This window comes from Embiotoca jacksoni, unplaced genomic scaffold (assembly GCF_022577435.1).
Source record: "Embiotoca jacksoni isolate LCO1_2020_lvr unplaced genomic scaffold, fEmbJac1.0.p SCAF_32, whole genome shotgun sequence".
NCBI classification, from domain to species: domain Eukaryota; kingdom Metazoa; phylum Chordata; class Actinopteri; family Embiotocidae; genus Embiotoca; species Embiotoca jacksoni.
Genome location: NW_027185384.1, coordinates 4671417 through 4698581, shown reverse-complemented (window position 1 = coordinate 4698581; position 27165 = coordinate 4671417). Strand labels below are relative to the sequence as shown.

At 41.4% G+C, this 27165-nt stretch overlaps 3 protein-coding genes across 14 annotated transcripts in view; 1 reads left to right on the top strand and 2 right to left on the bottom strand.

The window, feature by feature from the left end:
- The window catches only part of cacna2d4a (calcium channel, voltage-dependent, alpha 2/delta subunit 4a), an 87232-nt gene extending 86450 nt beyond the window's left edge, over positions 1-782 (bottom strand). For 3 of the 4 annotated variants that reach the window (XR_011179026.1, XM_069164736.1, XM_069164737.1), the window contains exon 1: positions 214-782. Coding sequence is in view for 2 of the 4 variants with exons in the window: in XM_069164736.1 (XP_069020837.1) it covers positions 214-221 (8 nt within the window). In the remaining 2 variants the exon portion in view is untranslated. The remainder of the gene's footprint in view (positions 1-213) is intronic. The other variant, XM_069164738.1, reaches the window with a different exon arrangement.
- A 5515-nt stretch (positions 783-6297) lies between these two features.
- dcp1b (decapping mRNA 1B) lies at positions 6298-18061 on the bottom strand. Its single transcript, XM_069164989.1, has 12 exons — positions 17688-18061; positions 17511-17551; positions 16916-17043; positions 11187-11253; positions 10735-10990; positions 10611-10637; positions 10390-10488; positions 9430-10201; positions 9198-9257; positions 8499-8728; positions 8117-8329; positions 6298-7945 (listed from the first exon to the last, which is right to left on the bottom strand). The coding sequence occupies exons 1-12, from the start codon at positions 17835-17837 to the stop codon at positions 7868-7870; spliced, it is 2121 nt and encodes a 706-aa protein (XP_069021090.1). The 5' UTR covers positions 17838-18061; the 3' UTR covers positions 6298-7867.
- Positions 18062-24569: 6508 nt separating this feature from the next.
- Positions 24570-27165, top strand: part of cacna1c (calcium channel, voltage-dependent, L type, alpha 1C subunit) — a 185315-nt gene continuing 182719 nt past the window's right edge. For all 9 annotated transcript variants that reach the window (XM_069164988.1, XM_069164984.1, XM_069164987.1 and 6 more), the window contains exon 1: positions 24570-25486. In XM_069164988.1, the coding sequence (XP_069021089.1) occupies positions 25429-25486 (58 nt within the window). In that variant the 5' untranslated portion in view covers positions 24570-25428. The remainder of the gene's footprint in view (positions 25487-27165) is intronic.

Below are 27165 nucleotides of genomic sequence, written 5' to 3'. Positions count from 1 at the left end.
GCAGCAGCAGTGCATCATCTGACAACAGATAAAGCATGTACTTCCAAACAGTCACAGATGAACGTAAAACTGAATTTGGCCTACGCTGAGAAGTTGCCGTCTTAAAGAGGAAATACGTCAAAGGTTCTTTCCTGGTGAGACCCAAGATTGAAACAATGCCAGTACAGAATTTCAGGATGCTACTTTAAGGAAGCAGGAAGAGGCATTACTCACTACGTCATGTTGCTTTAAAGTGGCACGTGGGTCTGGGAAGAAAGTTCAAATATAACCAACACTGAGTGAAAAATGTCTGATTGATGATTTGATGTCAGCTCAGCTGATTGCCCCGGCAAACGGAAGAGCCTAGAAAGCTTTTGTCTCTGGAGTCAAAGGTCACTTCTGGGCACCTGGGGTCAGAGCAGAGTCTCGCCATATTCCTACACCTCCCTCTCCAAGGCTTTTAATCTGATTTCTATTCCTCCCATCATCCACTTCTCTCTTCCATGCCTCCTCTTTTGGATCTGTGGGATGCCAGAAAAAAAAAGAGAAGGACTTGGGACGTCCTGGTAAACTTCTGTCTTCACAAGAGCTCAGTTTTCAGGCAGTATGGTATTCCCAGAAAAGACAACACATATTCCCAAAAAATAACTCCTGCTGATTTTCCTGATTTTTCCACAGTCCCTTCTGCCGACCTCACGTCCACAGGAAGCCGAAACCACGCACCACAGAGAGAGAGAGCTACCGTGTGGAGAGTAAGGATAGATGGATAGTAGGACTTCCACTCTCTCCAGAGTATCTCTTCCTCTTCTCCAACACCAGTTTATACCATAATCCAGGCAGGATTAAACCCCTCCTCCCTCCATCCATCCTCCCTCCTTTACTCTCTCTATCCCTCTCACTCTCACTCTCACTCTCCCTCACACACACACACACACACACACACACACACACACACACACACACACACACACACACACACACACACACACACACACACACACAATCTCTCTCTAACTCTCTTTCCTTTATCTTCTCTCTGACGCTCTTTGACCCACCGTCTTTCTATTCTTGATTTTCTTTCTAGTTGTGTTTCTCTCCCTGTTTTTTTCCCCCTCTTAATCTTTCTCATCAGACTTTCTATCACCTGCTATTTCTGCCATTCTTTTCTCAAATTCTGTCCCCTCTATTAATCTCCCTCTGTTTTTTTTGTTTTTACTGAGAGTGGCAAAAAAAAAAAAAGAAGGGAACTGGGAACAAAATGGGATGATGGGAGGAAGAAGAGAGGAGAGAAATATAGAGGAAAGAGTAGAGAGTCCTGGTGGGAGGTATGTCATTACATCCAAAGGGAGTCGTGACTTGTAGAGGAAGATGCGGCTTGACTGACACGATCTTATAATATAAACACATTGAGACACCTAGTGGACTCTCATTGCCAGCCACACACACACACACACACACACACACACACACACACACGCACACACACACACAATATTGCAATATCAATCTAGCAGCTCTTAAAATGTGCCCCATATTGCAGATTAAAGCATTTAGTAGTTATTGTGGGTTTAAAAATCTGCTCTTATTTTTTGGTCTGTTTTAAGCTATTGCTGACTGAAGATATCTGCAATCTCATTTATTTTTCATTCTTTTTATAATCCATTTTAATTCCCCTAAAATGCTTGGTTTATTTCCCTTCACATTTTACAGCATAGGCAAAAATTTGGAATAAATAGTGTCCTGTTTATCATTTTTACATTTTGATTTTAACACAGTGAAATTTTAGAAAGATTTTGTAAATGTCATTGTAAAAAATAACTCATCTAGTCATATGACTTTTTTCCCCTGCTCAGAAGACCATGCATGTTTCATCTGCATGACTTGACTAATTTCTTACCTCCAACAAATAGATTTTGCCGTTACCTGTGCATTCAGTCATGTTAAAACTCAGCTGTAAAACAGTCCAATCAGAACTCACACATTAAAAGATCTTTAATTGGTGATATAGTTTAGAAGATAGAGTTTAGTGTCTATATTGTACGCTGTTGTAGTAGATATTGTGGGACTACACCATGAACATACAGAATGTCCTTTTACTGAGGCATATTTTTCACTTACTGTACGTTGCAATTGCCAAATAAATGTAATGCAATCTGATTATCAGGCAAGAAAAATGTAATACTTCACATGACAGGCTGAATTTGACTTGTGTCTTCCCAATAAATGGTAACAACTGGACAGTTTTGCCGGTGTTTTTCTATGTATGCAATGGTTAATCTTTATTTCTCGGTCTGAAGCTGCACAATACCTGGACCAAATGACATTTTAAACTATATGAGAGCTGCTGCAGAGACATGATGCTGAAATGATGTCTAGAGCTCAAATGGGCTGTCTCCTGCTGGGACCATTAAGCTTCATTTACCAGGGACACACAGGCTGACACACACAAACACACAAACACAACACACACACACACACACACACACACACACACACACACACACACACACACACACACACACACAGAATAGCTTGCTGTATCTGTAAATGTTAGCTGTATTTACCTCATGCTGTACGGTTGTGTGGGTCCAGTGTGTGTATGTGCGTGACTGTGTGTCTTTTTCATACTCGCACACACACTCACACACTAAAACATCTGCTTATGCTGTTATGGAAATGAAAATGCAATAAAACAAACTGGAAGTGCACATGAAGCGATGATGCTGCAGCGAGCGCAGAGAGGGATCGGATTAACCGTCAAGACTGACTGTGACACACACTCACACACAAACCGACAAACATGTACGTACACCCTACATATGTGCACCAGCAGCGTGTAACGGCTGTGGGACTCCACCTCCCCCACTGACCCAGATCACTGATGATGGGGATGAATTCCCTCCCCCCCCACCCCCACCCCCACCTCCGCCCGACATGGATGAACTGAGTTTTGATTCATCGATTACCACAAGATATGACAATATTAATCTCCATGCACAACTTCCACAAAGATAGGCACCGCTACCATCTTAAAAACATCTAATATTAATACAATGGTGAGGTTAATCCAAGTAAAAACCTTTTATTCATTCCTATTAAATACATCTATGGTGACTGACAACAAAAAGAGCAGATGAGCTGCAGAAGAGAACGATTTCTGACCCTCCAGACAGAATGGACTACTTTCGAGCAAAGCTGCAAACCGAAACATGTTCACACCAAACAGTGACATCTGCTGTTCCTAAAAGCCCACTGAGTTTGCATTGTCTGACGTACGAGGCTTTTAAGTGTCTGCAAGTGTCAATATGAGTCTCTTTAGTGTTTGCGTGAGCACATTAACTGCACATCACACCTATCTTGTGTGATGTAATTGGAGGAAGTGTCAAAAACACAGTTTCTACAGTATGTACAGCAGCATTCAAACACTCAACAAGGTCACTTAAGCCATTTAAGTCTGTTGCTGGTTAGTAAAAGCCAAGCCTACAGTAAACTGAGTTATTGTATCCACATCCAGTAACTCTGTTTTGTTGCACGTTGCCATTTAATTCATTCAGTTCATAGGTCATGCTTTTGGTTGTCTGGTTTTTCGATTATTTCTTCTATTAAAATTTTATTTTTCTGCTTGTTTAAATCCCACTTCTACATTTGTATTACAACCTATATTTTATCACTTGCTACTTTGCATACAAATAAGCTTAGTAATACTAATAGAATAATAATAAAAAAACTACAGCATAAATCACAAAAGACAACACGGAGTTTTACTCACCTGTGCCCCTGCAGAGTTTAAATATGGTTCCAGCTTGTGTTTGCGGCTGGCAGCTGATGAATGTTTCATAAAAGTTTATATTCAAACTCTTGTGTATGGAGAAATTTAAATCGAAAACATCAGCACTCTGTACAACAGTTGCATCAGCTCTTGGACATTAAACGTGAACCCGGTACAAGTAGACGACTGCACGATATCTTCCATCTGAGAATACTGTGCCAACAAAAGTGGTTCGGAGTCATTGTACAAACTGCAGACCCCGCCTCTCTGGACACACACACACACACACACACACACAGACAGACACACACACAGACAGACAGACACACACACACACACACACACACACACACACACACACCAGGGGTCATCGATTAGTCTAAGCCAGGGCTAATAGTCAGCCCTTACTTTTAGCCCCATCAGCTAAACCAATGGTCTGGAACCTCCTCGTCTCAGAGGAAGGAATATTTGTGTGCGAGTGTGTGTCACTCCTGAAAAGAAAAAAAAAAAAAAGATCTAGAAAGTCTTAACAATATTATACATTTGCTATGGCATTTATACAGCAGTTCAAATTAATCTTATTTGCACGTAAGAATTGAAGTCGGTCTGGTTTAGACTCAAAGTCGTTTTGGATAAAACAAATCTACTGCTGTGAATGTGGATGTTTATGTCAATGTGGAAATTTGGCTGCTCCTCCTTCTCTCCCTTCCTTCTTTCCTTACGGTGATTAAAAAAAAGAAAAAAAGAAATTGAAGTTGCACTCAGGCGCAATGTCCGGCAAGGCCAGCATCTCCACTCTTCGATGAAATGTACATGTCTGGATATATTTGCAAAAAAAAGAAGTCAAAATATGCTTGAGCCCAGCTGAAGCTTCACATCTCAGCTGTTGGAAGTAGTTCTGCTTCTCTTCAATGACATCATACTGCTTGCTGTATTTAGTTCGAGCATGTACATGCGTCTTCCAGTGGACTACAGAAATATATAGAGGTCGTGGTTCTATATTTGCACATGATAAAAGAGTGGATGATTGACCTCTGGATAAAGAAAAACAGGAAACACACTCAAATCAGTGTCAATCAACGTGGGCTGAGGAGGGAGAGCACAATACTGAAGGTTGCAGGAACTGAACCCGCATCAGAAATGATATTTGAAGTTCATTCTTACGGGTGGAAACGGCAGCTGAGAAACACACCTCAATGCAAAATCCGTTTCGGAGATATCTTACTGCTTTCAATCTCATCACGCGATCTTCATCCGCAAACCCAGTCTGATTTGTCAGTGAAATTTCAGATGTTTACATTTTTCATCGAGCGCTTCCAGAAGCTCTTATTCATGTAAGGTTGAAAGGTTACGTTTGAATGAAACAACCTCGCCGTGAGGTCCAGTATATACTTCCTCTGCAGATGAAGACCATGTGATTTGATCAAAAGCTCCACAAACAGCTACCAAGGACTTCGGACTAAGGACAGGACTTCGTGGCGAGATTGTTTTGTGCACTTGAGGCTGAAACTAAGCTCAGTCAAATAATGTCAGCAACCCTGGTATATTGGCTTGTATTTGTGTGTTCAGTTAACCATGACAAACACAATTTCATATTGGAAAAAAACTAACATTGTATAAAGACTATTGGGGTTAATTGGCTTGGGCCTTTCAATACTGCTGGGTGTGTAAAAACAGCTGATTAATCACTGTAGACATTATGTTACACTATTGATTGTGGCAAAAGAAGGCAATAGAGTGACATTAAAGCAATAATGAGCGTACCGTTATGCGATTAGTGAAACTTGTGGCTGTAGCCAACAATATTAATCATAACAACAGTCATGCAAATTCATCTGAAAAGAACCAAAAAAAAGAACACAGCAAGAAACAACAACAGGAGTTTTACAATATTTAATACCCAATTTAAAATATATTCCAGTTTATGTAACAGCAAAACATTCTAGACAAAAATAAATGTGTAGAAATGTTTCTATTAACATTGTTTTATATTATCTTAAATGTTTACAAAAAAATATGGATGACTTCTTTTGAATTAAAAATAACTGTATATCTGCTGTAAAAATGACAAAATGTACTTGTATTTTGGATGTACTTTTAATTCTAACATGCTGGTTATCATTTGAACTGAACAATTATTGTTCTTGACTACAAAAATAGGACATAATATCTTCTGTTTTCTACCTGAAAAAGATTCCCTGGTTTTGTTGCTGCTGCTGTTTTTTTTGTCTGGTAGCTACTGTATAGACTGACTATATACAAGTTTAGCAAACAAGCTAAACAGAGACCGCAAACCCCCAACCCATGGAAAAAAATAATGAAACATCTTTAACAAGAGTGAATTCTTTGTTGTACTGAATGAGGAACTGGAATATAATTTTTTTTTTGTTGAAAAAATACATTGTATACATTATATTTAGTTTTGCTTCACCTCCGTCAGTGCTTTGAGCAGGCCGGTGAAATGATTTTTTTTTGGATGTTTAAATAGATTCTTTGCTGCTTCCTATTCACTTAAATCTCTATTTACCTTTTTTTTTTTAAATCATATATTTACCTGGGTTTTCTATCAATAACAAAGTGTTTAATCAATAAATTGTTTTATTATATCAGATGAGGATGTTTATATGCTGTTTTGTTTGGCAGTAACAGTGTTTAGAAGCTCTGGCATTGATACAAAATCATCAACATCTGAAGTCACAACAACAGCAGTGATATTTCCTTTCCTGTTGTTATGAAATCTCTTCACAAACTGAAACAACAACCCTTTTCAGACTATTTAACCTTAAAAACTGCCCAATCACCGTATCGCCTCTCGATAAAACACCCATCCACCTCCAAACTAGCTCTCTGCGAGGTAGTTCAGGTTGACAAGTCTCCTGTAGCTTCCTTTTTTTTTTTCCAAGTTGAATCAACACCATGTTGGTTTCTTTCCTCATAATGATGATACAATTCAGACAGAAGAGCTATAGTGATGTTTCAAAGTGCTGTGAAAGAAAATGATTCTCGCCTCACAACCGTAAAGTGCAATGCATTGAAAATTAGAGGACAATATTTTGCCACAGGCACACTCATCCTCATCAACAACATGCATCCGCTTCACACAGAAATGTCGGCATGCCTCGAGACAACATTTAGATACCGAAAATACCAATGCAGATGTTTATCACAGCTGCTGTCTGTTTAGGAAAATTCAAAAAATGAAAAAAACAAACAAAAAAAAAAACCCATGAAGAGGTATCATTTTAATAATAATTTTAAAAGCCTTCGGGATGGTAAAATATACTCACCTATTAATTCCTTCAGTAACGAAAGGAAAAGTAACTTAAACAATGTAAAAAAAAATTGTAAATTCAAATTCTGACAATTTTCCAAATGTACAGAAAAAAAAAAAAACAGTTTCAAGTTTGTCCTTGAGCGCTTATTATTAGACAAGGAAGACTTGTTTGTTAAAGGCCAGCAGGCCGATTTGTGATAAATGACTGAGATGGAGCACGGGGAGTGTCATCAAATAAAATAGATTTAGATATTGCTACACTTAGAGGAGAAAAATAGTGCCGATTATGAATACAAATTTGAACTTCTTGGAAGTGTGAAGGCGCAGCATGTTTTTGTGTTCACTGAGAGCGGACTAAGTATCGGCTCCATTTTCCTCCTAACTACTGGTGAGGTCAGGACTGTGCAGTTATACCCCATTTGTGCCATGAATTATTATAATTTTTTTTTTTTTTTTTTTTTTTAAAGGAATCCAAAGATGAAAAAGTTATATTTTTCTAAATGGAACAAAAATAAATTTATATATATATATATATATATATATATATATTTTTTTTTTTAGAACTGTTGTCTTTTTTTGCAACCAGCGACCTGTTTTGAAATGAAAGCGCGTCAGGTTGTCTGACAATACAGTGCATAGGAGATTTAGTGAGTGAGTGAGTGAGTGAGTGAGTGAGTGTGTGTGTGTGTGTGTGTGTGTGTGTGTGTGTGTGTGTGTGTGTGTGTGTGTGTGTGTGTGTGTGTGTGTGTGTGTGTGGTTCGGAGCAGGAAGTGGCACATCCATATTAGGTGGAAGAATTAGGCTCTGGGCAGAGTGTATGTATAGACGGAGGGTGTGAGGAGTCATCAGTACTTGCTGCTGGAGTCCTTAGCAAAGCGGCTGACGTAGGCTTTATAGATTGAGTCCAGGAATGAGCTGTCACTCTGAAACACACAAGCGAACAACTTGATACTGTGTGCTTGTGGGCAAGTCATGTTTATTTGCACATATTACTGTGCTTTTCCTCTGGCCAACAACTGAGGCTCACAGATTAGAATACAACATAAATACAACACGTAGAATCTGTCAAATGCTTTCAATGATATCAGTTTTACCTGGATCAGATGCAGCAGTGTGGCTTGAAGCTGGCTTCTGGAAAGAACTCCGATCTCCTCCTGCAGCGGGGGTCTGGACAGGGCTGACGGGGCAGCGCAGCTCTCCAGAGCCGCCGCTGACAACCCGGCGCTAGACTTTGTCTGAATGAACACACTGGGAGAGAGGAGCAGAGTGGGGGCCACAGTGGCCGGTATCCGCTGGGGGGAGATGACCTGCACAGACAGGGACAGTTAATGGTGCTCATTTACAATTTGTAATAATGTTTAGAAACTGTTGCTCGTTTGATTTCACTTTTCCACAAATAAAAAGACCAGTATTTGTCATGTGCTGTACTCATCATGTGTCCAAAGTCAACAGCTAACTGTACACACTGAGTTTTACCTGGAATTGCAGCGCAGCTTTTTGACCTGCGGTGGCTGTGGTCGGGTTTGGGACTGTGCCTAAAACTGAGCCTGCACCTTGATTTTGGGTGGGCGCCAGGAATCGAGGGGCCAGTCCCGGACAGAGCCGAGGCGGCTCATGAGAAGCCAGGCTCTGTTCCTGTTGGACCAACTGGAGCTTTTGGAGGAGCTCATGAGGTGACACCACACCCGTCATCTGGGAAGACAGACCTGAGGGGGGAGAGCGCAAGAAGCCCAATAATTAGCATTATGTCTAGAGCTTACACAGATGAAACAGGCATCTTGGCAGAGACATTTAAGAACTGGAGATCAGTCAGGTCAAAAAGCTGTGAGAATACTGATTAAATGTTTCACAGTTCAGTCAGATATGAAATATGTAATCGGACATGTTTTAGAAAGACAGTTTATAGATGTATCAATTAGATAACCAAACAAATAATTCTGGAGCAGATTCCAAGATCAGAAATGGTGGCACAGTCGACAGTACAATTGCTAATATGGCCATTGTATAAAATATCTGTAATAGCAATATCTAATATTTATGTGAAATGTTAATTAGAAAACCTAGGACTTGTCACTCTACAAGTTTTCTCAAATGTAACTGGTGCATTTTGAAATGATTGAAAAAGAAGCTATGTAACAATTGACTAAAGTTTGTGTGACACAGCTGATATTATACCTTGTGGAGGTTGAATGACTCGATCATTGGTCACCTGAGATGGCAAGAAACCTGGTAAAGCTGGAAAAAAGTCCCATTAAAATTTGTATTATTTAATAATTTATTAACTATGACTTGTATACAGTATACTACCTATTATTATTATTATTTACATTTTTTTTTTTTTAATTTTTTTTTTAAACTCACTGTTTTATTGTCAACCTGCATGTTTGTGGTCTGAAATTTTTCCCACCTGTTCCCTGTGAAGCTGAAGATGTCTGGCTGTTGTGTTGTGCTTCTGCTTGAGACTTAGAAAGGCTGAAAAACAGCTGCTGGCTTTGTTGTGCTTGAAGGTGGGAACATGAAACAGAAGAGAGATGAGGGCTCTGCTGCAGATGAGGTGGGTTGGAGCAACAAGGAGGAGCGGGAGAGGAGAAGGAGGTGGCGGGTAGAGGAGGTGGCTGGGTTTGGAAAAGTCTCTGGATCGGGTCCGGTTGAAACTGTTGATGGTGATGATGGTGATGCTGCTGCTGCTGCTGCTGATGGTGATGATGAAGATGATGATGGTGGTGGTGGTGCTCCAGCGGCACCCCGTTGTCGCACAACCGGTTCTCGGGGGACTCAGAGACGGTGTGAAGCACCGCTCCCACACCTCTCTGACCCTGCATGAGCTTGGCGATGGCGGGGCAGTGCTGCTGCTGCTGGGTGGGCTGCTGCTGATGAGCGGTGGTGAGACTCGGCAGCAACCCCGCAACAACATTCCCGGCCTGTTTCCCAACTACAACCCGGATACCTCCATCTGAACTCCCAGTGAGGGCAACATTCCCGCCGTTGGAGGTCACACCTCTGCCAGAGTTCAGTGTATCGTCGTAGGTCAGTGTGCGGGCTACAGGTAGGCGAACCACTTTTCCTGCTGATGACACTATTGTGGGAGCAGTGTCAGATTTAGGTGAGTGGTGATGCTGATGTTGGGAACCAAACAGGGTGGCCAAAGAGAGAGACTTAGGTTCAGCACCTTCACTGTCCTGGACGAGGAAAAACACAGTAAGGTAAGAGGACAAGAACAAAATTACATGCAATCATTATATAAAAAAAAATATATTAATACAACGACAATAAAAGATAATGGTTAAGAAAAGGTCTCCTATTTATCAAAAGTTTCTCAATAAAGAGAAGACCTCAAGGAAAAACAACATACTAACACAGATTTTACCTGAGAGTTGGGTTTAACGGGTATTGGTTTGATCAGGTTGGGGTTTCCACATAGAACACTGCTGCCGCCAATCTCCTTTGGTTCTGAGGTAGACTTCTCCTGAGAGAGTCATGTGGGGAGAGGACAAAACGGAGACGTGAGAAGAAATAAAAATGAGAAAAAATAAAGATATGGGGTTTCAGAAACACACACAAAAACATGGAGAACTATAAGTGACTTACAGAAGGTCTGCGGTGATTTTGTGCATCCTAATGGTCAGAAAGAAGAAAAGTCAGTTTTGCAGAACTTATTTCTTCGATGCTATCAAACATTTAAATCCGTGCTCTGTATAATTTTTCTTCATACCTTGTCATACTCGGTGCGTGCTTTAGTTAACATCTGGATGATGTCTACGGCCTTGGCTTCACTTCCTCCTCCTCCTCCTCCTCTTCCTCCTTCTCCTCCTCCAGCAGTTACCAGTCTTCCTCCTCCAGCAGTTACTACTCCTCCTCCTCCAGCAGTTACTATTCCTCCTCCTAAAGCAGTTACTATTCCTCCTCCTCCTCCTGGGGACAGCCAACCACCCTGGGACTGAGCCAGGACCTGCTCCTGCTGGGTCAGACTGAACACAGGACTCCATGAGCAAGTATGTCCAAGTTTCTTGAGTAGTTTGAGGTCTTTAAAACTTTTACATCTTGGCTCTAAACCAGATGCAGAGTCATTAATAAACCCAGACAGCTTCCTGATAAGCTTGAGCTGTTGGACCAGAACCCTTTAGTCATAGTTTAGCAAGTGAAAAATATGATTTAAATACGTACATCTTCATCCTCTGGGCGATGCGTCGACAGTCCTCCTTATCGTAGAACCAAATTCCGTGGATAACCACTGAGGGAGGGAGGAAGAAAGAGAAGCTATGAGAGGCAGGGAGTGAGAGAGAATTGAACTTTTCAACACGTTGCGTAAACAGAAATCCAACAAAATCTTGTGCTTTGCAGTGATACAACTAATCAAAACATTAAATTAGCTTGACGAAATAATGCAAGTGCCAGTGCAGCTCTCAGACGTACAAGCCATTAAGGTCAGCAGACAACCAAACGAGCTTGTTGACCTGCCGTACCTTTACAATCGAATGAACACGCAGGCATGCTGTGGCACAATTTCGCTGCCATGACATCAGTGCAAACTCAACAGATCTGTTAATCGTATGTTATTAGCCCCGCTGGGTCCAAAACAGGGTACAAAATGAGCCTTTTCCCAGCCGAGGCAATGGGAACAGCAGCAGGCGGTGCCATTACACAGTGAAACATGGGCCCCAGGAGTCTCTTGAACTCTGTAAACATGGCCAGCAAGGGAGGAAAAATACACCAACAATGTTGTCACAGTATTTAGTAGCTGCATTACATTGTACAGGGAGTCATTTTACTATATTCATTTGCGGTTGCTCTTAACAGCAATCAATATTGACAGAGCTAGCATTGTTGCATATTTATTCAACAAGTCAGTGAGGAGAGACTTAATAATAACTTAGTGTACAATTGCTACTATGGCTATTGTATAATGTGGTTAAAGTATAAATTTGTCTATAATGGCAATATTTATGTGAACTGTTAATTGTAACACGTAGGACTTGTCCCTCTACAAGTTTTCTCAAATGTAACTGGTGCTCTAAATTATTGCAAAAAAAAAAAGGCTGTGTGGGTAGAGACTTGTAATTTTTCCTGTCAAATATAATGTAGAACCAAGAAGTAAAAACAGTGATAGTAGTGATAAAAACATCCAGATTCTCCAGTCCTTGAACTTATAAGACATTCATCAGACACTAAATTCGGTGGAAAAAAAAAAAAAAAGCAGTAGAACTTTGCCTGGGGGAAAAAAAAAAAAAAAAAAAGAGACTGGGAAGAAAACATTATTTAAATCAGAAACACTTCTCAAAAACTTAAATGATAGTATTACAAATCAGTGCCAGCACTGCTTAACAGTTACTGCTTCTTACTCAGGATTGATACCCAGCCAAAGACAGCAGGACTCCATCTCTGACACCTCAACACACTTTCTGATGGTGAAAGATAAGACCAATCCCAAAACGGAAAAGAAGCAAAGTGTTAAATACATGAGAGAGTAAAAGAAGGAAAGAGAAAAAATGTTAAGGACCTGTAGAGGCATGATTTTAAAGTGAGAGAAAGCGGGTACAGACAGCAAAGTGAGATCTGTGCTACGCTGTTACCGCGCCGTCCGATAAGACAGCACACATCCCCACACAGACGGACATGGACGAAAGTACACACACACTTGGCTTCAAATGAGGCTATGTAAACGATGGATGTCAACGTGGATGAGGGGAACAGACACATATATATACACACAGAGTTCAGCTGAGCCTGGGAAAATAGGCCCAGTACCAAATAAGTAACTGCAGTGGGTGGGAGGCTGACTGGTGGAGCCACAGCCACTTAGTGCTCACTGGGGATGGGACTGTTTGACAGAGACAGTGGGACAAGTCAGACAGCGGGAAAATGTAGGAAGAAGCGAGCAAGACGGATAGAAAGAAACGAGGAGTTTTAGTTAGAGAGGAGATTATCAACTTGTCAAAAGAGAAAGGTGGAGTTCTCAGCGCTCTTTAGCTGTCAGAAAACACAGACCGAGCTTTGATAATGAATGAAAAATGTTGAACTCGAGTGACAGAAAGGCAGCTGGATGAGAACCTGTGACGTTTCAGATACAAGACACATTTTTAGGTATGCTGGTCCGTCTCACCCCCACAGAAAGAGAAAGATAAAAGAAGGGAGTAAAGAGAAAAAGATTAAAGGAATGCATTAAAAAAAACACAGCTCCAAAAGCAAACAAAGTGTTTAGCTCTCCAGACTGCTGACCTGTATTTAGTCTATTTCAACACGATGGATAGAAGTGAGAGAGAAAGAGGGCGGGAGGAGAACTACGACTAGCAGCACCAACAAAAAGTGTCTGTTAGAGAGAGAGAGAGAGAGAGAGAAGTGAGGGAGAGAGAGAAGAGAGGGAGCTCTAGAGTGGACACTGGACATGAGAGATGAAGACGGACATTTGACATGTATGCCTCAAGCAGAGAACCACGTTAACTCGACTGGGAGCTCCACTGAATGGCCATGTGGGAAGATCAAGTTTGAGAATGCTATCAGGATGGCTTCACACATTTTTGCTTTTCTTTCTAGTTTGAGCAAAGTGTATTGGAAATGTCAGTGATCGTCAACCCAGAGGGTGCAAGTGAGCCACAACAGCTTCTCAACAGCCCTCAGTGAGGGATTTCTTTTGAGGTTTTTTTTTTTCCCCCCCAGTCTATGAAGAAAACTTCGGATCAGACTTTGCTTTTACTGAAGATATTTGTAAGCAGCAGCGTTGCCCAAGATGGACTAGGTGAAGAGTTACTGCAACAGCAGTATGCAGTCACCTTTGTGGAGAGCTCACTGTGTCCGTCATGAGGAACAGCGCTGACATTCTTTTAGCCTGTATTTAGTTTCCTGGATGGGTAAGTGCTCTTACCGTGAAACACATCCATGCTTGGAATTATTGTCATACAAGAAGAACCATTGGGAGAGGAGTAAATATAGAAATGTAAGACTACTCTTATCTAAGAAGATATTAGCACTACTGTTACACCTTCTTCCTGAGGCTTAACAGCAGATATTTTGCTACTGAGGCACAGTTCTAAAGAGGCATCGCCACAACCGCTGTGACAGCTGTATGTCCACTACCTGACTCAACAGCTCATCCTTAACTTCTAAAGAAGATTACAATTTTTTTTTTTTTTCTTTTAAAGTGTCACATCACCTTTGGCATCATTTTTATTGAATATTTTGCCAGAAAAGGAATTAAAGGAGGTACGATTTAAGAAAGAAGCAGACTGCCAAACTACTGAGAAACCATGCTGAGAGGCCTGTTTCAGGGGAAACCTAAGCATGAGAGGCTGGAGGAGGAACCTGAAGTCCGATTTAAAGGCTTGTTGGTGTCGGAGAGAGACCTGGGATATACATATGTGCGACCTGGAGGTAAGACTGTCCACACATTTGACATACGGAAGACTATGGGCTTTGAATTGAGTGAAGACTAAGTGGAAAGCTGACACCTACTATGGAGAATGATCCAAAATCTGAATGGGATGACAGGCATGTATATGCCACAAAAACCTGACTATTCTGTAATTTAACTATACATTAAAATAAGTATATTGTATACTGCAAAGCAAACTTTTACCATGATTGAACAAGACTAGTCGGTCAGCCAAAAATCAAGGGTCATGAATGCTGCTGAGATGAATACTTCTGGAATCTAAACACAACTGTAGGTGCCTATTTAAAGGAATGTGAAAAGCCTGTCGGGCCATGTGGACCGGGATATGTTCCAGAGAAATCATGTCAGGCTACATTTTCTCTTCCCCTGAATCTTGCCCTGTTCTGCGGTATATCTCCGCAGTTTATTTTTAGGGGTGCCACTTTGTGCCAACTGCCATTCCAGGAAGTTACAACATCACCAAGAGCTGCATGTTTTTCCAATGATAAGATTCCACGACCCCTCCACACAGAGGTCACAACGCACCGGGACGGGCAGCATTACCAACAGCTTACGAATCAAAACGTTAGCCAGCGGAGAGATGTTTTTCTGTGAGCAAAGCTGCTTCCCGTGTTTGTCCAGTTTGCTGGATGAGACATCAAACACATACCATCATCCTATAAACACTCAGTGAATATTAGCCTACTCATGCTGGACTTGGGGGCACTTGTATAAAATCACATCAGCTGTGGGGATAAAAAAAAAAATCAGCTTGATTACAGCCACTCTGCATGTCTCCTTTTTAGGGTGTATTATTATCCCTCTTCAATCAAAGTAATCTGTTGGAGCCACCATTATTTTAGACCATTAGGTTTGCTCTGCATCCACCCACTCTAACTTACATAACCCATGCCCATATTTCCTTCTTTTAATCAGAGGAAATAGTCATCAATTGTGTTGTGATTACTGGTTTTATGTGTTTATAAATAAAGTGAGTTAGCTTTTCACTTGATCCTCTGACCACGGGCCAGTACTATCACAGATCATTTTTAATGTGCCTTGGGAGAATTTAAAGCTGTTGTAAAGAGGTTACTGGGGAAATGTTTATGTCACACTCATTATTCTACTGAGCCTTCGGGATGTTTAGTAATGGCTGTGTATCAGGAAGACAAATGACGAAGTGCTACAGGACGGGGATCAAAGCAGATGTGAGGAATCCGCTGGTATCTAACCACAGCATGCCATCTGCTTTTCACTGAGCCTGATGGAGAGTGTGTGACTGAGACAGAGAGGGAGGACTGTGTGTGTCAGCTGCTTCTGAGTGAGTGAGTGTATAGATTGTCGGTTGCGGTGTATCTAATCTCTGCTGGCTGGTTTTGTTGTGCTGTCAGACTCTTGTCCCACTGGAACACTCAGCAGTTGTGTGTGTGTGTGTGTGTGTGAGAGAGTGCGAGTGTGTGCGTGCGTGCGTGTGAGTGTGAGTGAGTGTGTATGAGTGTGTGTGTGTGTGTGTGTGTATGTGTCATATGTGGGTCTCAGGCTGATAAAATTCACCAGAATACCTCTGTTTAGATCCTTGTAGGGAGCAAATGGTTCTCACTGAAATGTTCTGCACACTTGGGTCATGCTCACTATCATGTACATTCTATGATAACCTTTTGTCTGACTTCCTCTCTGTGGCTATAGATGCACCCGACATTTGTTATTTATCTTAGTTTACATGCATATGAGCAATCTGAAGAGCTGCAGTAACAAAAAAAAAAAAGATAAAAACGCAGTTATTTTTTTAATCAGATCCATAAAACAACAATTAAAAGCACACTTGTCGCATTTTTGTTTTTGTCCATCTTCATGTTATCTCCCTGCTATTATACCCACCTCCTTCTCTCTCTACACATGGGTAGAGTGTGCTCAAGACTCCATGCTTTCTCTGTTTGAGGTCTGTCCATCTTTTCATCCATCTCTGTGCTAATTGCTGCTTTACTGCTTACTGATTCTTTTCAACCACAACATAGCTGCATTAAGTTACTGCTGGTGTAAAATGAACTTCCAGCTGCTGCTGCTTCACACTCAAAGGCAAACTGGTGGGGTACTTTTATTGTGTAAACTGCTTTACTTTTCTTTGTGGAGCCATGGGGGAAAAAACTGACAGAAAGCCAGCGGGTGTTTACGACATCGCATAAAACGCTGCATTTTATTTAGACAATTATTTCATATGTGTAGCAAATCCTGGTATTTAGCCATCTGCTGTATGTCTGTGCAGTCTAATACTGACAAACTTCCTATCCTTTTAACCTTTTGATACTGCCCCCGGTTAATCAAGGTTTTAAGAATATATATTTAAAAAAAAAAGAACATTTACTTCGAATACAGTAAGTTACAAGAGAGTGGCTGAGAAATAAAACCGCCATCTGATATTTATTTTAAGGAATATCACATTAAATTAAATATTAAACTATATTAAACAAAATGTAACCTGAACAAATAGGCAGATATCAGAAGTGTGCGTGTGTGTCTTTTTCCTTACATCGTGCATTGCGGTAAAGCAGGAAGGGGTCCTGGAGTTGGAAATCCAGGTCTTTTGTGATGGGCTCTGTCAGATTTTCCATGCTGAGTCGGTTCATAATGGTGAAACCGTGCCTGGGAGATGCCAGCCTGAAAGCCAAAGAGGACACGGCACAAAAACTACATGTCAACAATATTGACAAAGATTAAGCAATCTGCAAATAAAACTCAAATGAGCTATGCAATGTCCTTCTATAACGGGCTTTATAGCGTCAGGAAACATATTGACTTTTGCTATACAGCATAAAATACCAAATTGTGGACAGTTATCAATATTTGTGCAACATTGTGTCAATATTTTTGACTCCAAAAATACAATTGACTGATAAAATAATAATAATAATAATAATTCATCCAAATGATGCAAACGAGTGACTGGGAAAATGAAATTCTTCAGACTGCAGTGAAAACACACGCTGTCTCTGTACACATGTCAACAACAACAACAAAAAAAGCTTCACTGGACTTCTCACTGAGCCTTTCCTACAGTTTGCGTCGTTTAGCGTAGAACAACTTTAGACTGCAAGACACCGAGCTCTTGGCAATAATGTGATTACCTCGTGTAGATAAAAAGGGTTCCTTCCACTTCTGTTTTCTCCTTAAAAGACGAACCAAAAAAAAAAGACAAACCAATTAGTATTCATTCAAGAGTAAAATTTTGCAGCGACGAAGCGCGCCTACCGCCGAAGCTAAGCTAAGTTAGCATATGCCATCTTTCACCAAACTTCACTCACCCACTCATTCGCCCTGTTGTTATAAGTGTACAGGGCGACTTGGCTGGCGACGTCCACGATGTTGTTGATGTACGGGTCCTGTCGCTGCAGAGCAGCCAGACTTATGTCCAGTCCTTTGGCACCGAGGCAGCCGGCTGAAGTCGCTGTCATTGTTCCCTATGGAGAAGTTAGCCTGCTAACTAGCTTCAGCGGCTAACGACTTACAGGAAGACGAGGTAAAAAAAAACAAAAAACAAATGAGCGTCACGGGAAAGTGCAGTGAAAACGGTAGTTACGCAGAAGTCAGTACTGCAAATTAAGACCCGTAAATTTAAAAAAATCAAAAGTTATCGAGCTCTAACTGACATGAGTGAGTTCGAGAGCGGCCATGTTTAGCCAACAGATTGTAAACAACTTAGACGTGAGTAGTTGCGCTGCAGAGTTAGCGATGTCAGACTTATCAATCAACTTTGGAAAAATCGATGGGTACGTTCTGCAATTTGGGGGAGCTATTTTATTTTATTTTTTTTTTTTTTTTTTTTTTTATCAGTTAATCAGTTTAACAGTTACTGATAATATAAAAGAGAAACATGCATGTGTACGATTGGGTCTGCAGCTGTACTTTAATTTAATCATGATTCAATGAGTTTGAGAGAAAAAAAAACTTTTGCGTGTAAGTCTTACATCTTTTACTTCAACTAGTAAAACATTTGAACAAAAACGTGTTATATTTACATTGCATCTGAGTGTACTGCTACTTTAAGTGCATTCACAGTAACAGGTAGGCCAACAACCGACCTGTTTCAAACTGCTGATATTGGCGGCATGGGATGCGGACGTAAACGTGGTACTAAAGAAGTTGTGCACCACAGAAGTGTTTATTTTTCAATAAGTACCAATATACTGTTGTCAGACAGAAGCCAAGCAGTATGTTTATTATGTGCGATAACCCACGAGCCCACGTTCATCTTAAGCACAATGAGCAAACAAAACTGGCAGATAATGTTTGCAGGTGATGCATTCAAGTGTCGCAGTCGTCACTATGGGCAAGTACCATAGACTGTTTATGAAAGGGTAGGTCCAAAACGTCTTTGTTCGGGTTAAGACAAAAGTCCCGTGTCCAAATTCACGCCTTACACACGTAAGCGTAGCCTGCTTATTGAGACGGTTGTCCCTTTGATTAAATTCATTTATGTTGAGAACATCTTCTTATATCTTCCTGTACCCTATGTTTTTATTCACTGTTGAAGTTCTGGATTTGCTGCTACATGCCGATGCACACGCCTAAATGTGAGTAAGAGAAGTACTAAAAAAAAAAAGTGCAGTTGCAGTGCATTGAGTGGTTTCTATATTGTACGAGAGCTACTGTTTTATTCTATTTTACTTTTGTGTTTGTGTCACATTACCCGATAGAAATAAGCAGCTGATGGTCCTCTTTGGTCATTTGTGAGATGAATATATATATATATATATATATATATATATATATATATATTGATGCTGACTGATGGCTCCCAATCCACAGTTGCACTTCCCATCAAGTGCACTAGGGGGCGTCAAAGGGACGGCTAAAACACATTCAGTTGCAGTTAGTCTGAAAGCAAGGCAAGAATAGATAGATGCGTGTTGTCTTGAATGTCTATGAGTTGTTAACAGTTCCTCCAAATAGTGATTTTTTTTTTTCCTTTTAAAGTTCTCACAGTTTCTATTTATCCATCATCTATACTTGCTTTATCCTGAACAGGGTCACGGGGGGGTGGAGCCTGTCCCAGCTCACTTTGGGCGAAGGCAGGGTTACACCCTGGACAGGTCACAGTCCATCACAGGGCCAACACAAAGACAGACAGAAATAATTCAAGCTCTCATTCACACCTAAGGGCCATTTGTAGAATCACCAATGAACCTGACATGCATGTTTTTGGATGGTGGGAGGATCCTGAGTACCTGGAGGGAACCCACACAGGCACAGGGAGAACATGCACACAGAAAGGCCCTCTATAAAATTACTGTTTCATTTATTCAATATCTCACCAAAAACCAAAGATTGGAGAAACAGTCCAAACATTTAAAACAGATTTGTGTATCAGAACTTTGTTTTTCCTTTTTTCCTCACCCAGTAATCGTCTGACGACTCCTCAGATTTATCTGGTGCCCTTTTTATACTGTATATAAAAAGTATCTTCCCCTGCAGCAGCTACAACAGTAACATGCTGCTTACACACTGAGGCTTAGTATTAATAATATATAATATATGTCATATATAATAATATCAGCCAGAGTGACCAAACCAGAACTTTTACTATAATAGCTTTTACCTAAGTAGGAATTTTCAAGCAGAACATTTACTTGTAGGCTAATGGTGTATTTTTACACTGCTGTGCTGGCAATTTAGCTTTAGTAAAGGATCTGAGTACTTCTTTCACTGCAGTTGTTTTAGTCACGTTACAAGATATAATGTACCAGCTCTGGGATTCAGAAATAAATCATATCCTTCCTGAAATGAATACTCAAGGACAGAACAGTAACTGATACGGGAGCAGGACTGTAAGTTCTTGAAATCTGCATCAGCAATACCCATATCAGACAATATCAGTCGGGCCACCTTGATAATGAATATCCATATTCCTGTTTTCTTTCAAGGGTAGATGAGTTAACAGAGCAAACTCTTCAAGTGACTTTATATACATAAGATGCTTGCATGCCCTATGTGATAGTAGATTACTTAAACATACAACATACAGAAGTTTTATTTCACTCATATATCCACCTTTTTTCTTTCTTTTTTTTTTTTTTTTACTAAATGATTACTGTTTAGCGTTATACTGTAAATACAATATGCATTTCTCGTGTCTATTAGTTGTTTCAGTAATTTGATTTATACCTGTGACAAGTTTGAAATATACAACAGTTGATGTGCATCGATCAACAGCCGTCAGAGCGTCCCAGAGAAAAATAATTAACATCAGGCAACGCCTCAGCGGAAGCAGCACGGGATACAGATATCTGCTTTAAATGCTATTAAACGAAAGTGCCATTATGCCACTGCTGTCCCCAAGTCCTCCTCTTAAATTTGAATGAAACACTTTCGGGTCAAGCTTCACCATGTCTGCTTCTTGTCTTATTATTTTAGTCCAGGTGTGTGTCTATTTGTCAGGGTGGTACATTCATCTGTTCGTTAAGGGGCTTGAGTTCGTAAATGATGAGGTTAATGAGTTATCCATCAGCAGGTCAATACTGTCAATAACTTTTGAGTCAAAATTGAATATTTGTCGTTGATTGGAGACGGTCCAGGAGATGCTGATGATTGGCTCACGGGTAGAATGGATAATGGGAGTTAGCCAGTGGGGATTGTTCATAGTTTCCACATTGGAAAAAATATCCATATGGCCAGAGCTTTACAACAGATATACATGATTGTAAATTTATAAACTAACGTCAATGAATTATATGAGTAACATCTTAAGAGTAATTGTTCTATGGCAAGTAAGGTTTGCTGAACCAAAGTAAATATTATATCAGTACAAAACATTACCGTGTGCATATAGAGGACAACAAACAAAATCCATAAGTAAGATAATGCAAGGCCCTCAATCTTGTTTTTGTTTTTTCTCCTTTGCAGATTGAAATACTTTAGGGAATACTTTCTAAAAGACAAAGAGTATTACAGAGTCAATGTCAGGCCAGTTTCTTAGTTCTTTCATACATTTTCTGATGCATGTGCTTGGACATGTCATCAGTGTTGTATCCTGGAGGCAGTGATGTTCCGGGTGACCTGAATGAGGTTGAACAAACCTCGGCCCGTGTCCCAGTAGTATATTCGACTGACCATCCGTTTCTAGGCAGAGCCATCTTGATGCTCTCACTGCTTCCTCCACGTTGTTGCGGATGGCTCTTCAACTGCCTTCTCCTGTGATTGGTAACTGATAACTGTCTACAGTCCAAAATTGTGAGAGCCGCTCTCCATGAGGGAATTCCCCTTCCACTGACCAGCAGGTTGTTGCTTTCCCACGTGGGAAGCCGGCATTCGGATGTTTGCCTGAGATTCCCAGAGACCAGTTGGGCTTCAGAGTCACACACGCTCGCACATGCAAACGGGTCTGGGACTGCAAATATAGAGCAGTCATAAATAGAACTGCAATTCCATTTACAGACTGGATTACAGAGGACATTTGTGTATACAGAGTGTGTGTCTGTGCGTTTGTGTGTCCCCTGGGCAGAAGTGTCTGTTCCCACGACCTGCCCTCCATCCGTTCTTCCTTCTTTCCCCCTCCGTCTATCTTGCGCTCACTGTCCAGTGTAATCAAACAGAGGCTGGTTTGGCACGGAAACATTAAGGGGAGAATCAGGCCAGCGTTATGCCTCTCAGTGTCCATCTGTCTCACTACTACCACAGTGGTGATCAGATTGTCATCTGCAGCTGTGGAAAGTAACTTAAGTGCAGCTTTGAGGCATTTCTACTTTGCTTGAGATTTCAGAGAATAAATCAATTTGACTTTTAACTGCATTACATTTATCTGATAATTGTATAAATACAGTACATTACTGAAGATGGAAGCAGTGGTTCCCAACCTTTCTGGTTTGTGGTGTTTCCAAAAAAACGGTTGCCCCTAGTCACATTTATCATATATATATAAGTTCTCAGCAGTTCCACCAAAGAGGATGTTTCATGTAAATAACTGCTTGAGGCCCAAAGCTGTCAGAATTAGTCAATAGAGATTGGAGTCACAGATTTTTTTTTTTCAGATTCTGGAGGAGGGCAATCCCTATAGGACAGTTTATAAACAGAAAAAACTAACTTCACCTTGACCAGTTTTAATATATAAATAATACTTATGCACTGATGCTTCCGTATTAACAATCCAAATGTCAAAGTAGCATTTTTTTCTGGATAACCGGTAGGTACCTGCTGCTGAAATGTTGTTTTCTCCAACAATTTCAGTCAGTATGTACAATATATACTTCTGAAAACGCTTCCATTCATTCATCTGTGGAGGCATTCAACTAGCTTTACTTTCTCTCCAAATAGAGCATATTAATATAACATCTGCGTCACAAAACACGATATATTCTTCCAAAAACAGACATTTAAATAGTCAGATGTCATCAATAGAATCATTTATCAGCTGTCTCCCTGTCTTTACTATGTCTACAGTGACACATGCAGACAAAAAGCTTTATTCTGTTACAGAATGGTGGGTGGTGATTTTGCGCTGTGGCACTGAACAAATGAATACAGGCTGGGTTGAGTCATCAGATTCACCTCCTGATTATAGCCTGCAGTGAGACTGACATGAGGTCTGCACATTGTGAAGTTCGTATTCAGTGTCAAAGACAATTATATGGGGTGGTCGCTGCCACGATTAGAATCTGGAGATGCTGCTCAGTACCTCCAGTACTTTCCGTGTGTATCACTGAGCCCAATTATTACGTTTTTGAAGCATTTTCATACCCTTCAAATCATCTTTTAATGTGAAATATAAAAACTTAAATGTATGTTTTGTGAGTACTGTATATACATGCAAAGACAGGAACTACTTCTCAAAGTGAGGTCATTTTTGAAGACAGGCCAGATAAGGACTTTTTTTTTTTTTTTTTTAATCTTGTATCAACCTGCCTGTGGAGCGCTCTAAAGAAAACAGCTCAATTTAAGAAGCGACATTTTATTTGTGCACGCAGCAGCTCTATCCAAAAGCCTCAGTGTGACTATAGAGCCAAGCTGACTCAATGTCATCAAAGCCGTGGTCGAGCTATTTAGTTAAGAGCTGATGTTGTCGACTTTGTTTGACATTTTACTCCCAAATGAGCTTCAATTCATTGCTGTGTTACCTAAGGAAATGGGCCCCTGTCTCCACAAAATGACTGTGTGCCTCAGGGGCCAGGACAAATTTGTTTCCAGCCACGGAGAACAATATTGAAACATACGTCACTGTCCAGAGGGCAAAAAAAGATATGATTAAATTCCCAAAATAATTTTCATTGTCCTTCAGATATAAAGGATCAGTTGTTGTGAACCGACCTTCCCAAGTCAATCTGTTTTGTGAGATTTGGGTCCGCATGGACACAGCGTCCAAAGATTTTTTTAAATCAGCTTCCTTGAGGTTTCTTTCTGTTTTAGAGGCATGAAAAGATCAGAGCTTGAGTCATAAAAAGAGTTGAAAAACCAGATATTTAGTGTGTGTAAACACAGCCGTGGCCAAAGAAAAGAATGGAGCTGAAACAGTCCAGATGTGACGGGACTACGGACAAATCAGACACATGACGTCTCCAATCTCTGTTTGTTCCTGAAGAAATTAGAGTCTTTGCAGAGTTTGAGCCTGCTATGGATCATTATCCCCCTTCATTTCCCTGTCTTCCTCTCTCTCTCTCTCTCTCTCTCTCACACACACACACACACACACACACACACACACACACACACACACACACACACACACACACACACACACACACACACAAAGGATAACTCTCCTCTCCCCTCATGCTCTGTATCGCACACACTCATAGGTTTTAGCACCGTCTTTTATCGAGCCCTATTATTCCTCAACATTTTGGTTTTTTGTGGGCCATCCTCTCCTCTCACCAAACACACACACTTCATCAACATCATCATCTATGTCTTCATCATCACTATCATCATCATCTGGATACCAGCCGCCAATCCTCCACCATTGCCTATACAGTCTCCTTCCCTCCCTCCTTCCTTCTTTCTCTGGCACACACACACGCACACACATCTGGAAACAGTCAAAGCGTCTACATGCATTGGGAGGGGGGCTCTTTCTCGCTCGCTCTCTCTCTCTCTCTCTCTCTCTCTCTCTCGCTCTCTCTCTCTCTCTTTCTTTCTCTCTCTCTCACTCTCTCACTCTCTCTCAGTATCACTGCAGAGCTGAGCTGCAGGGGCAGCAGAGGCAGAGAGAAGAGAGAGCTCAAACTCCCGATCAGTAAGACACAGGCAGACAGACAGACAGGCAGGCAGACAGACTGACTGACAGACACACCGCCGGACCATCATGGACTTGATCAGGACAGAGAAACCCGTCTCCGGATGAGACCAGACGGCCTGGCTTCTGTTATTTGGGGGGACTCTCCTATAGATACGTGGAATAACCGACAACCTTTTGGGAGATTTAACCCCGTGCTACCCGCGATGGAATATTTACACTCTTCTTATTCCCTAATTTTTCTCCCCTTCTCTTCCTCCTCCTTCTCTTCCTCCATCACCTCCTCTTCTTCATCCTCTCACATTTTGACACGCTGCTGAAGATGCGCACGAATGCGTCTTTTGCGCACTTCCATTGCGACCGTAACTGACAGCGCCCGTGCTTTATAACATTTTTAAACCTATTTTTTTTTTTAATAACATCAAGGGAGATTGGAGGAAGGAAGAGAGAGGGGTGAATTGAATTGAACGTGGTGCTGGTCTCATGTTTCTCGCCTAGGGCCCGGATGTACCGAGGGATGCACCGGTGCGTTTTCCCAACCGGTTCCGCCGAAAGCTCCCTCTTTTTTCTCGCCTTCACCTCCATCATGGGGATTAGGTAATATTCACTCCATCCAAAAAGACCCTCCCCATAAACAGAAATAACGGAATACCCAAAACTGTCCGCGTCAGACAGTTCTTTCTTCTTTTTAACCCCCTTCTTTAATTGTTTTTATTTTTTATTTTTGGGGGGCTTTTTTTCCTCTTGTTATTTTCCCTCCTCCTCTCCAGCTTTTTCCTCTCTCTTCCAATCACCTATAGGGATAACGCCGGACTACATTTATGGTAAATGAAAGCAAAAACATGTACATCCCGGAGGACACCCTTGAGAATCATCAAGGTATGTGGTGTCTTTTTTTTTTTTTAAATTTCATAACTAACAAACATCTAACTGAGGATGAGGGAGGGAAGGAGTGAGAGAGGTATGATGGTCTCGAAATGGGGATGGGATGGGGAGAGAAAACGAGGAGGTGGAGGGAAGGGGGAGGGAGAAAAGGAAAGGGGTGTTAGCCCTTTCCTCGTTTTCAACAGATGCAGTTCTCTTCTCCACTTTCCCCTCTGTGTGCAGTTTGTTTATTTGATCTCTCCCCGCAGCAGTTTGTGCAGCCAAGTGAACTTGTGCCATAATCGCGCAACAAGGGCTGCAGGTAGCCGCCAACAGATCCGGACGAGGCCTTGTTTTTGCTTGGTTTAGTCCACACTTGTGGGTTTTGACAGGCCTAGCCATAGGAGAACTGTGGCATAATGGGTGGGCAGTGGTCATATTTAGCCAACAGGCAGTTGTAGGAGGGGAGCATTATTGTTTAAGACACGTTTCCCGTGGAAAATGACAGCAAACGCGTGCGTGCACGAATGATCTGGCAGATCTTTGCTCCCCGGAGGCTGATCGTTTAGGGAATAAACTAACTGCAGGTATATGATGTTGACTGTGTGTCAGGATTCAACACACGGTGGTGGCTAAACAGCACGATCGCCATGGACACCCACCCCCCTCCCCTCTGTGATCAGCAGTCACGTTTTAATCTAAGTTTTCATGTCCGCAGGGCTCCTTAATAGCAGCGCGCGAGAGAAATTGCACAGAGATGACAGGTGGCAGTAGGAGGGCCTGTAGGACTTATTTGTCTGCTGAGAATTGGGTTGATGATGTGCTATTTTTGTGAAGGCAGCGAGGACAGTAGTCGCACGAGACACGACCGAAGTTTAACGTTACGACTTTTTAAAAGTGTTTTTAAAAAGCTCCCCAGTAAAAGAGGGGATCAAAATCCAGCGCTGTGGTCTGTTTCGCGGTGTGGAAAGGGTCTGTTTGCATTGCGCAGTATTACGCGTCGCTCCATCCACCCACGTTGCAGAGAGCAAAGCCCAGCAATGCATTCCTACAGCCAGCCGGATCCGTGCAATCCAGCAAGCGCTTATTTACCCGATCACTATTATCATCCTCATAACCGTCATCATCGCCGTCGTCACCTTCTTCCATCACTTCCATCACAACCACATACCTCTGCCTTGGCGACAGGTTCCATAGCAACAGGGGATGACGAGAGGGGTGGCGGTTGATTTGTGTGTGTGTGTGTGTGTGTGTGTATATATATATATATATATATATATGTATGTATGTATGTGTGTGTGTGTGTGTGTGTGTGTGTGTGTGTGTGTGTGCGCGCGCGCGTGCATCTGTGTCGCAGCGAGGCACCTTCACCAACAGTTTGTTTCTGAGGGGGCAACTCATCATAGGCTGGATCGTGATCACCCTGCTGGTTTGATGAGAGGACAGGCATCTTAAACGGAATAGCATCATGATGAAGGGTAGGAGTGTGTACAGTCAGAGTTGCCTTGATTACCATGATGTCATCTTTTATTATCAGTAGAAAAGACAGTTTTTCTCCCTCAGAATTATTTTAAGATGTCCAAAAAAGTAGTGGATATCATCATCATCATCATCATCATCATCATCTTCACCATCTTCATAATTACTGCCACATAACCTGTATGAGAGAATAACCAGCGACTCTGTCAGATCCA

What these genes read in the sequence shown, in the direction of transcription:
- dcp1b (XM_069164989.1), bottom strand. Translation starts at nt 17,837, where the DNA reads ATGACAGCGACTTCAGCCGGCTGCCTCGGTGCCAAAGGACTGGACATA. An exon ending in ACCCTTTTTATCTACACGAG is followed by an intron (nt 17,044 to 17,510) that starts GTAATCACATTA and finishes TTTGGCTTTCAG; the next exon opens with GCTGGCATCTCCCAGGCACG. An exon ending in CCGTTAAACCCAACTCTCAG is followed by an intron (nt 10,202 to 10,389) that starts GTAAAATCTGTG and finishes TTCCTCGTCCAG; the next exon opens with GACAGTGAAGGTGCTGAACC.